This window comes from Phallusia mammillata, chromosome 6 (genome assembly GCF_965637545.1).
Source record: "Phallusia mammillata chromosome 6, kaPhaMamm4.hap1.1, whole genome shotgun sequence".
In the NCBI taxonomy this organism is placed as follows: Eukaryota; Metazoa; Chordata; class Ascidiacea; order Phlebobranchia; family Ascidiidae; genus Phallusia; species Phallusia mammillata.
In genome coordinates this window covers 12,007,182-12,027,366 of record NC_137257.1, presented here as the reverse complement: position 1 = coordinate 12,027,366, position 20,185 = coordinate 12,007,182, and the positions used below count along the sequence as shown (strand labels likewise).

General features: G+C 40.2%; 1 protein-coding gene across 10 annotated transcripts; it reads right to left on the bottom strand.

Annotated features, from left to right (window-relative positions):
* Positions 1-779: 779 nt before the first annotated feature.
* LOC145234774 (filamin-C-like) lies at positions 780-19,525 on the bottom strand. Of its 10 annotated transcripts, none has more exons than XM_080099498.1 (52): positions 18,990-19,525; positions 18,014-18,265; positions 17,651-17,748; positions 16,586-16,733; positions 16,327-16,523; positions 16,020-16,179; positions 15,749-15,949; positions 15,296-15,433; positions 15,101-15,237; positions 14,404-14,512; positions 14,192-14,269; positions 13,630-13,830; positions 12,921-13,058; positions 12,716-12,852; positions 12,105-12,231; positions 11,850-12,043; positions 11,530-11,790; positions 11,219-11,468; positions 11,034-11,159; positions 10,823-10,959; positions 10,601-10,757; positions 10,367-10,531; positions 10,130-10,300; positions 9,893-10,060; positions 9,451-9,649; positions 9,227-9,378; positions 8,993-9,166; positions 8,703-8,932; positions 8,496-8,636; positions 8,303-8,423; positions 8,031-8,197; positions 7,787-7,900; positions 7,256-7,402; positions 6,611-6,800; positions 6,473-6,487; positions 6,156-6,403; positions 5,800-5,895; positions 5,593-5,677; positions 5,049-5,189; positions 4,847-4,975; positions 4,515-4,688; positions 4,283-4,444; positions 3,721-3,924; positions 3,402-3,575; positions 3,236-3,340; positions 2,880-3,131; positions 2,674-2,786; positions 2,450-2,603; positions 2,236-2,373; positions 2,004-2,101; positions 1,832-1,937; positions 780-1,461 (listed from the first exon to the last, which is right to left on the bottom strand). In XM_080099498.1, exons 1-52 carry the CDS (start codon positions 19,330-19,332, stop codon positions 1,274-1,276), a joined length of 8,310 nt encoding a protein of 2,769 aa, XP_079955624.1. In that variant the 5' UTR covers positions 19,333-19,525; the 3' UTR covers positions 780-1,273. The 10 variants fall into 10 exon arrangements, with proteins under 10 accessions (XP_079955624.1, XP_079955623.1, XP_079955631.1 ...); XM_080099497.1 differs by lacking the exon at positions 17,651-17,748 and adding an exon at positions 17,347-17,444; XM_080099505.1 differs by lacking the exons at positions 2,880-3,131; positions 17,651-17,748 and adding an exon at positions 17,347-17,444.
* Between the last annotated feature and the right edge of the window lie 660 nt (positions 19,526-20,185).

Here is a 20,185-nt window from a genome sequence, read left to right as displayed (position 1 = left end):
TGTAATGTGTAAGTTTATTAACCGTTTCGTATTTTGATCATTATACGTGTGCCAATGCACCGATTGCTTCTCTTCTTGCATCACACACATCAAATTGATCTGTACCCATCAGAAGTAGAAACTTTCCAGGTTTTAAATTCAAAGGATGTTCCAAATTTTTTTCAAATCATTTCCATTCTTTCCATTTCGGGACAGCCTTTTTTCTCTATCGTTTTTCGGTATTTTTTGCGCCCCTTTTCATTGGAAAACATATATTACTGTGTCAAGGTATATCAACTTAGATAATGTTGTGACGTTATACAAGTTGCATTGAAACACCATAATTTGGGACCAATAATGTAGGCTATACATTTTTAAAACTGAAGAGGCTACGCCGAAGTTGTGTCGCAATGTTTAAATTTTTACGAAAGGGCGCAGCATCAACTCGAAAAAAATAACTTGGTGATATATTTAAATACTGACACGGTTTAATATTGAGATTTTTCTTTGGCCGATATCTTCGACAGAAAATGACAGAAACGCGAAAACAGTACCTGAGGTTGTTACTTTATGTTGCAAGTGGAAGATTTTTAGGCTAATTTCTGTTTTCTGGTACATCATTTTTATGTTTTTTTAGTAACTTCAGAAATAAGTAATTTCTGTTTATGTAGTGTGGACGATAGATTAGCTTGGACTGGGAAAGCTAAAGAAATCTGTTTCGTGACCGTAACCAAAGAATAATAAAAAGTTTGGAACCTACTGATCTGAACAGAGGCAATGAAAACTTTGCTTTCACAAAATTCCATCCGATATTTTATTGTTGAGATTATAACGGCACCAATAATGATATACTGCATGAAAGCATGTGGATTTTTTGATTTTTTGCATGTACAATCGGGCAGGCATGCAAAATACAGAAAAATAAAGCTATGCAACTAGTATACAATCTGGTTCAACATGCATTCGCAACTTACACACGAGACTGTTGATGCGCTTGACGATAAAATGTACATTTTGACAACACTTTCGAAGAAGCCATAATTCAAAAACTTGAAACATATGTAAGGGCCGACAATGATTGATCAAATTTAAAACAAGCACAACAACAACTACAACGTCAATACTATTCTAATGTTATAATATAGCACGCAAAAACATAAACACAGGTGCTCATAAACATCCTTAGTTTGTTGCGTCTATCGGCAAAAGAAGCTGTACCACCATTTGTTCATTTCCATTGGTAGTACGAAGCTGATTGAACGTTTTGATGCTCTACCACCAACTTCCATGTGGCTCATGGCACAGTAACTTGAAATGGGCTTCCAGGAATGTGCTCTTCTCCCCATTTGACAATAAGCAGATATTGTCCGGATTCTCTCGCAGTATAAGTGACGGTGTACCTTTTGTGTCCCATGTGCTTCACATGGACTTCTTCGCAGGGCGTGCTCGGGCCGTGGATGCCGACCAGCAACATGTTACTCCCTGTACACAGCATGCAACAAGCGTTCTTGATCAACCCAAGTTTTCAGAACGAAAATAACATTTTATGTAAAAGTCACCAGCTACACTAATGAGACCTCATAGGCCGAAATAATGTGCACTGTCTGCAAAAAACTTATTTATTTTCAAACATAACTGAACGACGCATCAGGCAAAACATTATAAGGTTGTTAGTTTATGTTTTGTCCAATAACGGCGCAAAAGTTTTGTTTTGATTTTGCAGACATGGGATCTATACCGATATGCAGGTGCAACCAAAGAATACGAGTTTTAACAATACTTTAACCAACAGCATAGAGAAAAAATATTTGTAGCCTGTTTATAGAGGTTAAGTCCAAAAACATCAACGCACCTGCATTTCCGCAGTCAACTGTGAAGGAATTGTTTTCACCAATCTTTGCTCGGCGCAACCCACTACCGAACGACTTTACTTTAGAAGAGTCCGACTTAAAGCGGCTCTGTTATGAACAAAAAACAGATTGTGTGATGATTCAACACAACAACAAAGATTTTGTTTTACTCACTGAATCAACTGCCCCGCTACCAACTCCGCTCACATGAACAGGAAATGGGCTGTTTGGAATATGTTCATCATTAAACCTCACAGAAACTTCATACTCTCCTAAAGAAAAGATGCAATACGTTTGTATGATATACAAAAATGTCGGTCAAGTTGAAAATCTAGTTTTTTTTTGTTACACTCATAGATTTGTTCTGTTGTTAAAGCTGACTGCACATTTTTATCTAGAAACTGACCTGGTTCGGTGACAACGTAGGAAACTCCACAAGATCCGTCCTTGCGGTCTTCAAAGTTAATTTCTGCCTTTGAAGGTCCTTCCACGGCAATGGAGAGTCCACCAGCTCCAGCCTCTCGGGTCCAAATGCAAAAATCAGCTGAATAATATTAGCAGTGTTTATTTAGTGAACGAAATTGATTTTGGTCATATTTACACGCTGCAAATTTCCTTACCAGGCACTTTAACAGTGGCTGCTTCCAGTCCGGGTCCGCTTGCTGTAACTTTCTTTGCCCCACCTTCGCCCAATGGTCCAACAGTAAACTGAAATGGACTTCCTGGTACGTGCTGGTTCAAGTATCGAACACTTACGGTGTGGACTCCCATCTCCTAACATTCAAAACACGTAAAATAAAAAACACACACAGGTGATGAACACAATTAATGTATCAATTCATACCTTCGGAACAAATCTAATGCTGTATGCGTTTTGATCGGTTTCTACAATTTCAGCATCTTCTTTGTGACCACTGGGATTTTTTACTTCGGCAGTAAGATCTGCGACTCCAGCACCTATAAGAGTTAAGAGTTAAAATTGTCAGATTATTGGCAGGTTGCCAGCGAAAAAGCTTTTGAAAACATATTGTGTTACAATAAAAGTCTTGCCTTTATTGTATATTGGATGTTCAAAAGTTCCAAACTTCGTCAGATTTTTAGTAAATTTAGGAACAAAAGGAGAAGAAGATGAAGTATTAGAAACAGGACCACCGAATTTTTCCTGGACATATGTCTGTGTTTGTGCGCCACCCAGTGACGAGCTTTTATACGAGGTCTGTTCCATTCTTGAATAAGACTGGCTGTAGGAAGATGAGGCACTAGATGGTCGCGAGGTTGTAGATAAAGAGTGTTTCCAGTTTTCTGTTCATCCCGAGCGGAAAGGAATAGAAGAAAGTAAGACGCCAGAAAATAGATAGAAAGTGAAAAAAAGAAAGTGACATACAAGAAAATGTACAAAAATATACCTGGTATTTTCAAGTTAAGATCACAGGTGCTTCCAACTGTGGCTACTGATGCTGCTTTTTGTTGTCTGGTGATGCTGTGTTTTTGCACCGCACCTTCACCATCGCCTGTCAAAACACAAGAGCTGTTTTAAACGAATGACGTTGTTTAACCGTCACTACTTCTTACATTTGACCGTAAACGGAGAACCGGGGACATGTTTATCGGCAAATTTCACGTTTACGATATAATTTCCAGCTTCTTGTGGTGTGTATGTGACCTTGCACACTCCATCTTCCATATCCTCACAGTTGATGTCAACCTTACTCGGTCCTTCTATTGACAGGCCCAAGCCACCGTAACCTAGAAATATACACACAATGCGCTTTGATACAAACTAAATGTCAAAACTAAAGTGTCCTAAATTTTGTGCTTGGTACAAAGGTAGAAATGAGATTAAAATAGCAACGTAGAATAAGAATGTTTTAACAAAAAACATGAAACTAACCAGCGTTTCTAGTGTCCACCAAAAAGTTCGTTTTTTCCATGACGCAACATTTTTTACATCCATCACCAGTCACTTTCACTTTGCTCGCGTCACCGATTTCTGACTCTCCGACCATTATGTGGAAGGGACTGTTAGTCACGTGCTGTCCACGTTTTGTCACATTCACCAAATGTTCACCGATTTCCTTGGGCGTGAACGAAATACCTGAGCAAATTGAAGTGGGTAATATAGAAATATAATGAAGGGTATAACCAGGGGTCGACAAACCCTGGCACGCGGGATGGTTTTTCCATAATGTTTTGGTACAGTTTGATCGAATTCAAACTACTACATTGCGTGTTTATAGTTTGTTACTTGCTTTCTGATTATCGTACTGTTTAAGATAGGTGGGATAAACTAGGCTACTACTACACCACGAGCACAAATTTTGGCACGGGTAGTCATTACCATTTTGACATAACAAATATATTAAACGTATCAACCAAGTAAGTATTTTTGTCGTTAAAATTAATAACTTGAATCTGTAAAATTAAAACTGAAATCATATAGATTATGAGCTTACCAATATGGCCATTGTGTAATTTTTTAAGACAGCAATCTTCTTTGTGACCTGACGGAGCAACAATACTGGCCGCCAATATTGAGAGATCACACTCGTTAATTTTCAGAGCCACGTCACTTGTAGTTCCATAAGCTAGCTTCGACTTTCTTTGGTCTGGACCACCTATACACACAAAATGACCCATGATTTACACATCACACATCCACTACATCCATGTTTTCCTAGTTCTCACCAGCAATATTTGCAAGGAAGGGAGATCCGGGAATGTCTTGATCATCAAACTTCACCGTAATTGTGTATTCGCCTGGTGCTGTAGGAAGATACGACACCGAGCAAGTCCCATCTTTGTTGTCCTCGCAGAAGATTTCTGCTTTTGATGGTCCTTCTACCGCCAGTGCCAATCCACCTGCAAACAAACAGTTAACAGAAAATGTAAATAAAAGTAATATTGTGCAAATTAAATCTTTTTTTTAACCAAGTGTTTCAAATGCAAAACTTAGACATACAGCTAAGCACCTCAGAGATTTGCTTATTCCAAGACTACTCTTAAACAAGAAAGCGTACCTGCGCCTGCATCTTTTGTCACAATTGTGAAATTAGCCGGTTCGCCTACTTTTCCGGTCACCAAACCTGGTCCGTAAGCGGTGACATGTCCCGGAGCCACTACATCCGCGTAGAACTGAATGGGACTTCCTGTAACGTAACCGCAAGTTGTCTACACACTACATAGGTCACAGTTTAACCTAAAAATGAATCGTAAACAAACCTGAAATATGTTCGTTGTCAAGGTAGATCGACATGTCATGCAGTCCCGTCTCGTGTGGTTGGTACTGCACAGATATAGTCCCATCTTTATTGTCCTTGATGGTTGGTACTTCTTTGCTGTTACTAGGAGTTGTAACTTCACCTGCAAACAGGTCACGTGTTTTCTTATACTTGCACTTATTGAAAAAATATCAGCACATTAAAAACTGGAATAGTTTTGATATATTGCCAATTTATATTTTATGTTTATATTTACATTACAAAAACTACATGATTGGCTATAACAGTGGGGGCACGAGCTGTTTTTTGGGTGGTCACAACCGTAGGCTCACTACACACATTCACGTTGATTGATTTGCATTAACTTATTGTTTTTTCCACAGCCGACTTAATTTCCCGCGTGTGGCTTTTACTGCTTAACCTTCGGTTTGGCCGTTTTGTCACCTACATGTTTATTAATGAACCGCTGGGCAATACTTACAACAGATATGCCGTGTTACCTTATATTAAGTAGACCTATAATATTTATTGTTGAGTAATCCTACTTGTTAGCTTTCCGTGTCTTGTTGGTATATCGAACATAAGCATGACTGGACGGAGGGAATCTGCTCCATCCACCTGGTCGATGGCCTGGTGAAACAATATTCGATGTAAAATAGATAGACACAAAACACAATATTTCATGCATATCGCCGCACAGCACACCGTTTAACAAGCCAACATCAAACCGCATGTCATAAATGTTTGTTTACCCGGTTGTCGCCATTCATGTACGAATATGCGGGAGCAACTTCTGTGGTTTGAACCAGGTCTTCAATGACTTCAACTGGCTTTGAACCATGATCAGCCTACAATAAGGGATGCATGACAACAATAGCATGACGAATCGTTCGCATGCAACGCAATGACAAAACTCACTTGCAATATACACTCAACTGCATTTACTTTTACGGTGTAGACAAACACAAGCCGAAAACAAAAAAATGTGTTTAGCAGTTTACAACAAGCAACCAAGCACATTATCGTTTAGTTTAGGTCCATTGGCAAATAAGTGCAAGTAATAACACCGCTTTCAAAACAAATTTATTCAATACAACACGCAACTTACAGTGACGCGGTAAGGACTGTCCACCACATCAACTCCCCCAAACTGAACATTGATGGTGTACGATCCCGGTTCTGGTGCGGTGTAAAATATATCGAATGTCCCATCTTTGTTTTCGACCACATCTGCCTCAAGTTGCCCACCATCAGGTTTCACCACCGAACATGTGACTTTACCATTTCCAGCCCCATTTGGATTGACAGATATAACAGCCTCTTCACCAATGACAATTGTGGGCCCAAGACCATCACCTGTTTGGAAAATAAGTTTGTAAAAATTGTAAAAACAACAATTTAAAATCACATATTTGAACAACGCACCTCGACCAAAAGAGACTGGAAGCATCAAAGAAGAAGAAACAGAAAAAAGGTTTATTTCCATTTTTTGGAAGAGAAAGAAGAAAAAGTTCATGAAAAAAGTAAGGAAAATAAAGATACAATAAATATAAACTGACTTACCAGTAACAAGACATTTGCTTGCATCGCCACTGGGGTGCGCTCTGATGCGATACGGTGAATAAGGGATTTCGTCTCCACCGTACTTTACCGAAATTGTATATCTGCCAGCAAGATCTGGTACGTATGCAACTGTGTATGTTCCATCCTTGTTATCACGGATAGTTGCTTTCTTCGGGTTCCCGTTGGAATCCTGAAATTTGCGTTCGTTTTAATGTTATCAAAGTTTTGGTTGGTTACGGTAGCAATACATTCGTGCAAACATAAAAGTAATTGCAGTGCTGTAAGACAGCTAGAAATAATTTTCTTAGCAAGCATTTACAGTATTTGTTAGCGATAAATAAAACGGTTTCTTTTGCGGGCATTAGTTCCATGACAACATCAGCACAGCCGATTTTTTGCAATAGATTATTTTATCATTGCAATATGCACCAGTTAGCTGTTTTGTTAATTTTTATTGTTTTTGCACCCGCATGCGTATCGTATGCTTTCGAATTACCATCTTTTCGAATGATTATTTAAACAAAATAGCGATGTACATTTTGTGATTATTCCAGCGGCACAGCAACAACATAATTGATCGAACATAAAGCATTTGTATGAGCAGCACCCAGAATCAGGCAAGAAGCGATATTTTTCGCAACTTACAGTGGCGCTAACCACGTCAGGCTCTCTTTGCAATGCTGCTCCCACTCCTTCATGTGAATCGGGTTTACTCGCTTTATCGGCCTTATATTTTTCTTTTACAGTTTCGCCCACTGGCATTTCCATTGCGTATTTCTGGCGAGTGGGATTCTAAAATTTTTCAACGATGTCGCCAAATGAAAAAGAGTGTTGTGGAATTGAACAGAAAACGATTTCAAATCCGAGCAAAAATCCGAGCCAATATTTGTGTGTAAAACATGACTACGACAAGTGCTATTGTCAGGTCATAAGAAATAAAAGCAACAGAAGCCGTTTGATTGCTTTTACCTTTTACTTGTCGTTTTTTTCCTGTTGTGCGGCATCTAGTTGCATGCCTTCTGTTGCCTTTATTTTTGGTGATAATAGCACTTGTCGAAACGTAGTCATGTTTTACACACAAATACTGGCTCTGGTTTTTTGCTCAGATTATTTAAAACCGTGAATAGTGTACCTGATTGTATATTAATGCAATTTGTAAAAAGTTGTTTGTTTTACCGTGATTTGAACAGCAAGAACACCGTCTCCCGCATCTGTTGCGTCAATGTCAAATTCCACTGGGAGTGAAGCAGGTACGCCACTTGCAGCTACACCTGGCCCTGTGCATTTTACCTTAATATAGCGAAAAAAATGTTGTTAAAACAAGCTGCATTCTATGTTTGTGAAAACAATTTCACGGCAACGACCTAATATATTAAATGCATTACACCCCTTTGTATTTTTGATATGATAGTTTTGATACCTTAGTTGCATCATGAGTAGGTTGTGCTCGGATGCGGAATGGACTCCGTGGAATTTCTTCATCGGCATATAACACTTGAACCTGGTATGACCCTTCTTTGCTTGGCGTGTAACCGACTGAGTATGTGCCGTCATGATTATCTACGATGTCGACGTCTTCTTTGATACCTGTAAAAACAATGTTTTAACAGGTACTGCACAATTTGATTGCTTGGTGCCGAGCCCTAAACGGGTGTGTTGTAGAATTTCAACTCTCGCTTTTTTATAATTTACCTCTTGGACCTTTTACAGCAACTTGAAGTGGTGCCACACCAGCTTTGGTGCAATCAACCTCAAATTTCTGAGGAATATTTGCCCGAACACCAGGTGATAATCCAGGACCCTTGCATTCGACCTAAACATGATTTTTCAAAAACTTAAATTACACATGCAGTTCAACCAGTACAAAATAGTTATTCGTAAGCACCTTTGAAGGATCAACAACGTCTTTAACTGATACAAGAAATGGTGAACCAGGGATGTTTTCCCCTCCGTACGTGATGTTAACTTCATAATCGCCGGGGGCAGTTGGAAAATATTCAACCGCACAAGTTCCATTCTTACTGTCCTGTATGCAAAAGTTTTTGTTACAAATTTATAAATATTGTTGTCAAACTAAGGTAATAACACTTACTGTGCATGTGATCTTGGCATCTGATGGACCTTCAATAGCCAGTCCAAGTCCCCCTGTCCCTGCCCCACGAGTGTCCACTGTAAATTTGGCCGGTTTGTTCGTTGTTCCTTTTTCAAGACCCGGGCCGTGAGCACGAACTTTGCTGGGGTCGCAACCTTCATCAACATCAACAGGAAATGGTGAACCGGGGACAGGCACGTCATCATACGTCACTGCTACTTCGTGTGTTCCTTTAGAATAGAAATTGTTACATTTCTTGATCTCGGAAAAAAAACTCTGTTAACACATACCCTTTTCAATCGGCATGTAATTCACGGTGTACGTTCCCAAATTGTTGTCGATGACCTCAGCAGGATAAGAATGCCCGTCAGGGGCAACTACATTTGCCTTAATGTGGTTGCCACCATGAGGCGCAAGTGAGCAAGCATCGACCGTAAATGTCGTGTCGACATCAGCTAAAACACCTGCAAATAAAAATGCTTGTAAACCGAATTCCTGCGGGAATCAAAGTTTAGGGAAAGTACCTTCACGTTCAACACCAGGTCCATATGTGCGAATACTGCTTGTGTCAATATCCGGTTTCACTTCGACCGTTTTTGGAGACTTTGGAACACCCACGCCTCCATACGTAACATGTATAGCTTCCTGACCTGGCTTGTCGGGGACGAATGTGACACTAAAGCACAATTTTATCTGGTCATATGCAATATCACTAGAGCACGAAAATCATAAGTATATTTTCACGTACCTGTGAGTTCCGTCACCATTATCTCTGACATTGACAGGGACAGACGATCCGTCGTCGTTAAAAACTTCAACATTTAAGGGAGCAACTCCTGCGTTTGTGCAATCGACGTCGAAATGACTGGGTGACCCAACTTTACCCTCTTCCAAACCCGGACCGACCATATTAACTTTGCTTGCATCAAACTGCGGCTCGATCAAAGCTAAAAATAGACCACCGCGTTACATACACAGCACTGCCACCATGCTAATTATTAAAGAACCATTTCGAACGCCCGGTCAAGTATTACCCAGTAAACGACTTTTTACAGAAATAACTTCCTGTTACCATGAACTAATAACCCTCAAAAACTGTTATCAGGCAAATCTTGTGTTAATGTCATAAACAATAAACGAAGGTGTTTTTGTGGAAAGGTAATCGGTTAACATTACGATCAGTTTCGTACCGTTAAAAGGTGATCCAGGAATGTGTTCGTCGGCAAACAGAACGTTAATCTTATAGTCACCAGGCTCAGTTGGAAGATAAGACACAGAACACGAGCCATCACCCTGGTCGATACATTCGATCTTTGCTTCGCACGGTCCCTCAACAGTTAAACCAAGACCACCGTTTCCTAAATTAAACGTCACAGTTTTAATTTTTGAACAGTCTTCTTGTCCGTTTTTTGAATGCATTTTCTTGCCTGCATCCTTTGTTTCAATAGTGAATGGAGCTGATTTTCCAACAACACCCTCAGACAAGCCTGGTCCATACGCTCGAACTTTGCTTGCGTCTGGTGGAACCAGCGCCTCTACTGTAAAAGGACTGCCTTTGACGGGAACTTCATCATATTTCACTTCAATCTCATATGGACCTAAGCAGAAAAAAAAATAATGTCAGCAAAAAAAAATTGAACCAACTTGTTTACGATTTACAGCACCTTCTTCTTCAGGTGTAAAGGAAATCTCTTTTCCGCGCGAAATATCTTTTTCATGACAATGTACGGGAAGTTTGGACGGTGAAATAACGTCAACATCCACTTTGCCTTTTCCACCAGCACCAGCTGTGAGGACATCAAACACCTTTGGTACTCCGACTTCCATCTCTAAATGTTTGATTTGGAACATTGTATAGTCTAAAACCGATGTTTTCTGTTAAGTAAAACTTTACATACTTTCGTCTAGCCCTTTCACGTTGACTTGGCTAACATCGAGTTGTGGTGCAACTGTTACAGGGAAAGGGCTGTTTGGAATTCTGTCACCACCATAAGTTACGTCAACATCCATTGGGCCGTCTGAATGCGGTGTGTATTTTACTGTGTATGTATCATCCTACGAACAAAATGATCACATGCGATTAGAAAATACCAATCAATTATTAAATAGCTTGTTTCCACCTTGTTGTCAATAATCTCAGGCTCCTTGGCTGGGGCTCTGTAAGAACCACGTGCAGGTTTAAACTGAACATCCGGTTTAGCTTTACCAGCTCCTCGCGTAAAGATTTTAAATTCGGTTGGCACTCCGCACTGGGCCTCTGCCAGAAAAGCAAATGATTTGGTCACGAAATACGTTTTGCTTTTAATTTAGCAGGAATAGTATATGTGTTACCGTCCGGTTCGATCCCTGGTCCCTCAGCTCGAACACGATTAGCGTTGTGCGACGAGGCAACGTTAACAACTATAGGTGTATTAGGAACTTTCTTGTCGGCGAACAAAGCCATAATAGTATGTTCTCCTGTTTGGAAAAATATTTTTAGTGCATTGTAGAATGAAAATTTCCATCAACAAATATACCTGCGCCCGGTGGTGTGTATTTGACAGTAAATGTGTCCGATGCTTCGTTCTTAATTATTTCAAACTCAACGTCGCGTTCAGTTGGGGCAATCACGCCCGCTGCACACTTAATGCCAATGCTAACATCGCCAGAGCCAGCCTTGGAGCAATCCACTGTAAAATATGTCGGTTCCTCTGCTTTGAGGCCAGATTCGACTCCAGGACCGTATACCTTCACCTTGTCTGGATAGGAATTTTCTTGAACGGCAACCTGTTTATTATGCCCAAATGTTAAAAACAAAATCGGACCTGCTATTTTTAGTATAGTTTACCCTAAATGGTGAGTCCTTGACCGCCACACCGTCGTAAGACGGAATAATAGTGTGTTTGATAGGTTTTTGAGGTGAATATGAACACTCGTAAGTCCCATCGTGATTCTCTTTGATCTTTACTGGAATATCTTCGCCTTCAGCCGTTTTGGCATAAACATCCACTGGTGCTTTATCACCTGCATGCCGTGCGTCTACAGTGAATGTTGTGGGATGGCCACATACAGGTTCGCCAGAATTCAATCCAGGACCAAACGCTTTGACCTAAAATGCGTAAATGTAAGTAGTACATTCTCTAAATGTAAGACCAAAAAATATTTCACCTTGTCTGGATTTGTTTTGGCATCAGCTGGTTCAATGTGGGCCATAAAGGGTGATCCTTTAATGTCATTATCGTCGCATATGACGTGAACCGCGTATTCACCAGCTTCTGTGGGGTAATATTTTACGTCACATGAACCATCGCCACGATCCTCGCAATCTATTTGGGCTTGAGACGGACCTTCGATCGAAAAACCTAGAGCAACAATATGTTTTTAAGCAACCATAATGTGACAGGGGAGGTATAAATTACTTACCAAGCTGGCCAACATCGCTCCCAGTTGTCTCAACAACAAAGTCAGCTGAATGACCAACTTTTCCTTCGTGCAATCCAGGACCATACGCCCGCACTTTCTGTGGACCTGCCTCGTTCCCAACAGCAACCTAAAAAATATGTGGTGTGATTGTGTGAACATAAACTATATGTCCGTATTTAAACCAGCTTCTTAGGATTGTCCGGAATAAAAAAAATTCAACAAATGTTACTTGTGTTTGATCTCTAATTTTCACTTGTTTTTTTTACATGTCCTAGACCCAGACGAATTTGTACATATAAGCTTACTTATCCAGAAGTTCTTACACAACTGGAACAAACGGTCAAAAGCTTTAATGTCGACAGGTGAGTGTAACCAATATTTTCACGGTAATTTATATCCATCGAAGTTCATGACCTAATTAGTTTTCGGTGCATCAGTTTTTATACAACGTCACACGCCATTATAGCTTTAGGTCCGAGTTTAAAACTTAAAGTAATTCTAAAACATATAATGTTAATGAAGTCATGGGACAAACACGGATGCATTAACCTTCATTACAGTAATATTGGTAATGGCGTAATTGCAAACGATAACGCAAACATTTCACCAACCTGAAATGGACTTCTTGCAATGGGTTTTCCACCGTAAGTTACAGATACGGTATGATCGCCCGCTTTTAATGGGTAGTATTCGCAATCGTACACGTTAGGCTTGCTACTTTTCTTGATGGTCACTGGCTCGTTGCCCCCTGGACATGCAATTGTGTAAAGGTTAACCGTGTTCACTGATTGACTAGTTCTATACAATGGTACGTACGTGGGCCTTTAACTACAGCTTTCAGGTCGGCATCTCCAGCATTTTCCACAGAGACATGAAATTCTGCCTTTTCTCGCATTCGCACCCCGGTGGGTTGGATTCCACGTCCATAGGCCCGACAAGCGTTCGCATTGAATGCTAACAAAAGACGCACAGTTTGACTAAAATTTATGAGTTCGTCAAAGTGACCCGATCACAGTCGTTTTACGGAGGCAATTTATACGACATGCTGTAAACCGCACTGCCTATGGGCATGTGTAAGTTATTGTAGCTATAATACAGGCCAAAAAGTCACGCCGTGAGCAACCAAAAGGCTCTCGACGGCAATAGACCAACCTAAACCGACGGGAACCTCTTTTGTCTGTTGATTTATGAATCAATCGTCTCGAACACTAGTTTAGAAGTATTTCGAGCAAACAATGGGCAAAGGGTGATATTTTCCTTGAAAATATCATTATGGTATGGGTGTGTGATTGTTGACCAAGGCCAAATATATGGAATGAAAGAGAACCTGATGCAGTTGCGAGGTTTAACGGTTTGATGCTAGAAACGGGGGCTAACTTGCTTGATGTTTTGGGTAATATTTGGAAAGCTGCTTTGGATAATTTAGGCTCTGTAATCCTTGCTGAAACAAATAACTTTACTTGTTTTCACCATACATTTGTTTTTAAATAATTGCGGTCGTTTTTGAAAAGTTAGAATAACTCACATGGACTGATGTCGACTAAATAGGGACTCTTCGGCACAGGCTGTCCGGCAAATTCCACGTAAAGTTTGTGTGGGCCAGCTTGCTGAGGTGTGTAGGTGCCACGAATGACATCATTTCCCCGACTTTCCAATTGTACTGGAATGAGATCTTTTTTCCCGTTCGGACCCACTAAAGTCACTTCAACATTTCCTTTCCCAGAATCTGCGTAGCCATAAAAAGCAATCAACAACCGCCGATAAGCAAAACAATTGACAAAACGTACAGCAGTATTGAGATGACGCATGCCGCCGTTATGTGATGATTTGCTTGACTTGTTTTAGTTTAAATTTGAATTAACAACTTTATATCGTCATAACGGGCAAACAAGCAAGAAACAATTGACCACCAATTTACTTGACAAAACGAAGCGCTTTTGCAATATTAGCACGTAATTGCCTGGCGTGAGCAAGCCAAATTGATGCACACCGATGTAGTTTATACATCATGCCGAAAACGATTGTAAGTTATGTAGTATACATGAACAATATGAAACAGACATTATTCATGCAGGAGCTGTAGAAACCTGTGGTCGGTTTATAACCTCCAGAGTATTTTCCAACTTTATTTCCAAGTGGTCTTGAAAATCGACCGGATAACGCAGCTGGTATAGAACAGATCACTTGTTAACATTGAGTATCTGCTTTTTTGTTTCATGACAACTCAGCATCCGACATAGCGGATGTAACATTTGTTGGCAAAACAATCTTTTTTATCGTATTTACAAAACTTAATTACCGGAAGTAAGCACATCAAAATAAGTCGGGTCTCCAACTATATTTCCTGGTTCTACGCCAGGTCCTTGAACTTTGACTTTGCTGGGGTCCGGTGGCGATGAAATATAAACCTGCAAACCAGATGACATGTAAGTTGAAATCTTCGTCGCAAGCGCATTTCCACTGCTTTTTGTGACAGCATATCCAGTTATTCATAGTTGGTATTAGCGAAGCAATTCCACTTCAATGAAAGGAAATAACCAGCGATAGAACCTTTATGAATATCGCAGACAAGTTGTTTGACAGGAAAAATGTGACGACCCCTTCCCCCGCTAATTCAGTGACTGGCATTGACTGGGGGAACGACGACAGCGCCAAAATTGGGCAGCAATAAAACGTCCAAAACCAACACCACAAGTTTGTGTAGCCGCCGGCGACATGCAGCGGTGAAGTGAAGGGATAACAAATACACGCCGAAAAAGTGCTTGCGACGTAACCTGAAAGGCAGGCTACCTTTATAGGACATGGTCTATTACTTGACTTAAAGAGACTGACGTCACGTCTCGACAAATGTCTACTCACTCAAACGTTAAAGTCAAACCCAAACTGAGTTGAAACAACATGATATTACAGGACAGTGAATCACATCGCACCCACCTGAAAAGAAGTCTAGTGGTGCTGGCATGTTTTACAGGCGGACAAAATTATCAGTGCGTTACCTTATACGGGCTCTTCGAGGCTGGCTTTCCACTGTATGTTATACCGATGACATACTGTCCTGGTTTGACTGGAAAATAATCGCAGGAATGGGTCCCATCGCCGTTATCTCGTACATTTACCAATTCCGTTACTCCATCTAATAAAAACGAAGCAGTGAAATGGGAAAAAGTCGAGAATGCCTAGTTTTTACTTACTTGGACCAATGCACTTTACTTCCAGCTTGCCATCTCCCGCGTTTTCAGTGTGAACCACAAATTCGGCACTTTGACGAATCGTCAAACCTTCTGGGTCTACTCCTTTTCCCTCCGCCCAAACTGCTGCAGGATTAAATGCTGTGACGTGCAAAAGTCGTTTTAGTATTCCATGTTATTTATGCTCGAAAAGGTTATGGGGATGTAACAGGATATTAGAATTGCGTTTTTTGGCGTTTAGTGGCCAGTTTGTCATGCTTTAAACGTTTTTTACCCAGGAAAAATATGCGTTACAAACAAGTAAGTTTAATTTACAAATGTAAGCTTTATCAGTTTTAAATTTTTTGCGATGCAATCTTACTTACATTTAACTATTTGATCATATCGCAAAAACGTCGTAACTACAGTATATTATATTGTAATGATTTTTTATTTGCAAAATAGATCAACACTTACGCATGGAGATGTTCACTTCAAAGGGGCTCTTCGGAATTGTTTCTTCGGCAAACATGACATGTACCTGGTGGGGACCATTTTTTTCGGGTGTATAAGTAACGCGGTAGACATTTTCTGATATAGGTTTTATGCTGGGAACCACGGATTTTTGACAACCGGTTGGATTTTCGATTACCACGTCCACATGTCCAACGCCGGCGCCTGTATGAATCGATTAAACCTTAGACTCGTTCAATTACACAGCAACCCACTTCGAATGTTTAAGACCCACCTTCAGTAAATACGTCAAAGTGGGTAGGAGCGTTAATCACATTTCCAGGTTGAAGTCCAGGACCCTTGGCTATAACACGACTTACATCCACTGGAGAATCTTCCACATCTACTACAAATGGACTCTTTTGAATTCCACTTCCAGCAAACAAAACTTCCACCTGTAAACGGAATTTCATAGCCACTGATCAGGCACACCGGTATGTTGACATTCACGTTTGCTTAGACCAGCCGCGTAAACACCAAGTAAAAGTTGTCTTGTATGTACCTTACATCATTCGAAAGAGCATCGGTAGTCGGTACGTTACCTTGTATTTGCCAGCAATCATTGGGTAATATGCGACAGAGAATGTTTTCAACTTGTCGTTATTGGCAACTGGCTTTAATTCCTGTTTGTGGCCTTCTGGGTCCGTCAAATAGACGAATAGCTCACCGCTTCCAGCAGAGATAGTTTCAACAGTAAACGGTGCGGGCTGTCCAACTTTTAATCCAGTTGGCTCAACTCCTGCACAATTAACATGCATCCTTGCAAAACTTAAATAAAAACGCATTTTTAGTTTTAGGTACCTTTTCCGTACGCACGAGCCTTTTTAGAGTTAGTTTTGGGTCTAAGTGGCGCCCCTGGCTTCAGTTTAGATTTTGGAAACTGGGATAGATAGGTCATCACACTCAGTTCGTCCACATTGGGGTTGGTAATTTCCTCGGGTGTTATAACCTATGACACACAATTACAAGTTCATTGCAAGCCGTTAAACTTTGGTGGCGTAAAATCAGCAAAATTGGATTTGATCGTCAGTGAATTACCACTTTTGCTTCAGGCACAGTTACGTTACGCGCGAGCGAACACAATGACGCAACAGACCGGGCGAAGTAAGGTTCGATGCCTTATTTGGTAAACACATCTGCCGCACTTGCCGTCGCACATTTTTGCGGTCTTTGTAAATGATGACTTACTCTATTTACCTAATCGACTTAAACGCAACATCTATCACATTGTTAAAGCATTCTAATGCATAATACCGAAACAAACTTCACCATAAAAAGTAAATTTGATGCTTAGTGGTTTTATGAATGATCTTAAGTGTTAAACGAATCCGTAATTTTCGAGCTTTCAAAAATATGTAAATAATGTATGTGTCGGTACTTCTTTACAACATGTCAAATGCAATTTTGAATTATGTGATTAGACCCTGGTTGTTTGTGAGCAAACCCTCAAAAATGCTTCAAACAAACTCATTCAAAGCAAACGGTGCATAACGCCGCTGTGGATGTGAAACCTGCATGCAACATTACAGAAACTCGATATGTGTTGGTAAAGGCTAGTTTACCTGTGGAACGCCAAGCCACTCATCTGCAAGCTTCATAGCTTCGGCTGCATTGTCCTTGCCATCGTCAGGATTCCAATCTTCCCAATCGGGACACAGCCCTATTGGTACATATGAAGTGAATTCGCACAACGCAAGCAAATGGTACATGCAACACATCACAGGCAACAGCATATCATTATGATCATAATATAACAACAGGTCGATGCAACAAACAGTCGTAATAAAAGTGAAAACAGAAGCATAGACAGAACAAAAGTCAACATTTCATGCCCCATTGTTTTGTGCGCTTGTGTTTTGTTTTCACCTGCGCCACACCCAGATGGTCGTCGGCGAGGTTCATCGCTTCAGTTGTATTTTCAACTTTGTTATGTGGATCCCAATCCTCCCATTGTGGACAGAGACCTCGAGAAGAAAAGAGGAAAGGAAAAAACAGTGATGCGAACAGTACAGCACGAAAGAAATTTAGAGTGAGAAAGGTAACGTGGGTTGTTGTCCACACAGAAACTCGATACGAAGTCAACGGAAAATCTATGACGCGACACTCGAAATAGCGTGAGACGACCGCGGTATGGGAGGTTTATAAACACGAGGATAAAACACTACAAACGTAAAGTAGGCCTACAAATGAAAACTAATTTTTAACAACTTGTCGAATAATATTGCTCACCTGGGGCACAGTTGTCAACCAAAGCACCCAACGCGATGCCATCCTGCCAGTTATTCTTGAAGTTTGTGATAGGCATTAGTGGAATTTTGTTTTGAATCCATCCAAGCAGGCGTTGTTTTGGAGTAGCTTGAGCCTTTTCTTCCTCTTCGTCTTCATCATCCCACATCGGCATAGATATGGAATAGTGGAGAATAAGCGTCCATACCAATCCAAGAATCAATTTCAGATTTCCGTCCACAATAGCTTTGCTGTCTGCAATACAAACAGACGTTGCGTTGGGACTATGTATTAAAAACCAGTTTTTTTAATATGCGGTCTGGAAACACCCGTTAAACAAACGTCTTTATTATTTGTGCATTACAGTAACACGGCAATGTGAGTTGACGCCAAACCGTGACATTCCAAACGAAAACATCAGAGCTGATGTCCCGACTAATTAGCATATGGTATAGTAAACGCCAGTTAGGTTTACTTAGTGTGACACAATAGCTGTTTCCGTATGTATGCGAATATGTGTGAGCTACAGGAAATATTTTTGATATCACTGCAAGCAGACATGTGCCAGTGCCTTGTTATGTTGTGTGGTTACTGAAAGTAACTTCCCGTAAGTTTGTAGCAATGAATCTAATTAAAGTTATGTAAACACTGTCAACGTTTTCTGCAGTCATCAGCAAAAGGATCACAAACGTTCTACTTTAAAGCACATGGCAAGCGATTTCGTGATCAGGGGATCAACTAAGTGCAGTACAACACAACTTTGGACAATCAAAGGCATCTTTCGCCCGCGGCAAATGACCAACAGCTACAGTGCTGCAGTATTGGTGCTGTTGCCTGTCACTGATCTAGCTTCTAGCTGTTTACAAAGTCCATAACTTGGAAGTCCAAATGCATTTAGCTGTTGGATTTAGTGACAAACTATTACTACTCAAATTTTATCAATGTTCAAGGTGTCTAGTTTTTATTGACACATCCTTACCAATGCTGACAAGCTTAATCCTCTCTCTTTCCAAAAACTTCAATGCCACGGAGACATTTTCTAATTTCATTTGCCTGAAGTTTGGACGCTTGTTATAGCGCTCCATTTTTTTCTGCGATAAAACTTCGAGCAGAGCAATCAACCTCAACCCATCTGAAAGATCGGTTTCTAAGTTTGCCAAACGTTTGTTGATACATTTTAGGTGTTCGTTGCACCACCTGGTAAATGTATTTTTTTGAATTTGCTTCCAAGGAGCATCTTCTGCTAATTCTCTTTCAGTGGCAGGCATTTCCTCGTCGTAGTAATCACCACTTGAAACACACGCTTCAGTGTTGTTTTCCATTTTCGCACCGGTTTATATACAGCTCCAAAAACCGACGTGATTGGTCGAGAACACGAAACCGTTCCGCTCGAGTAGCTTGAAGCAGTCAAGTGTTTACACAGTTGCTGTTAATTCGACTATTACAGGCCGTGTGGCTACTTTCCACGCCCGAATTTGACAATTTTGGCGAGGGTTGCTGGATAAAAACATAACAACAGTTTATTATTGAGGGTAATATTTATTTACAATGACCAATCCTTCTTTTATACATGGTTATGTAGAGCACAATGTAAGATTTAACTAAATATAAGTGTTTAAAAGTAGTTTGTGAGAAATCGTGTCATATTATCGTATGGATTACACACAAAATAAAATATCAGCAAACAGCAACTTTGATTATTGAAATTATTTATTTATTACTATAGCACCCTCAAAAACTATACACGGAATGAAAATGTAAGCACCAGACAGTTATAAGGCAGCTAACTGTTTGTATTAATCCCCTGTGGTGTACAGGCAAAACTAATTAACTTCTATGTTCTGCCGATTGAGTTTTTATGTTCAAAAATATGGCGCTTTCAGGAGACAAATTTATCGTTGTGACAAACAATCGGATTGCACGGTTTTGTGTTTAAATGTATGGCGAATTGTTAACTTTATCGCCTTTTACTTAATTTTTACTGTAAGCAAATTTTTAATTTTTATTGTCAATGATGACGTTCAGCTCTGCATCCCAAAAATCGATAAACAGTATTTTTTATTATCTCGTGTTTCATTAAACATGAATTACATTAATTATCATGCTGTAGAAGCTTGTTGCGTAGAAAGAACAAGGTCAAAAGATGGGACAGGGTAAAATTGTTGATCTCTGAGA

What these genes read in the sequence shown, in the direction of transcription:
- LOC145234774 (XM_080099498.1), bottom strand. Translation starts at nt 19,332, where the DNA reads ATGGAAAACAACACTGAAGCGTGTGTTTCAAGTGGTGATTACTACGAC. An exon ending in GGCTCGTGCGTACGGAAAAG is followed by an intron (nt 16,524 to 16,585) that starts GTACCTAAAACT and finishes TTAATTGTGCAG; the next exon opens with GAGTTGAGCCAACTGGATTA. An exon ending in AAGACACGGAAAGCTAACAA is followed by an intron (nt 5,190 to 5,592) that starts GTAGGATTACTC and finishes ACCTGTTTGCAG; the next exon opens with GTGAAGTTACAACTCCTAGT.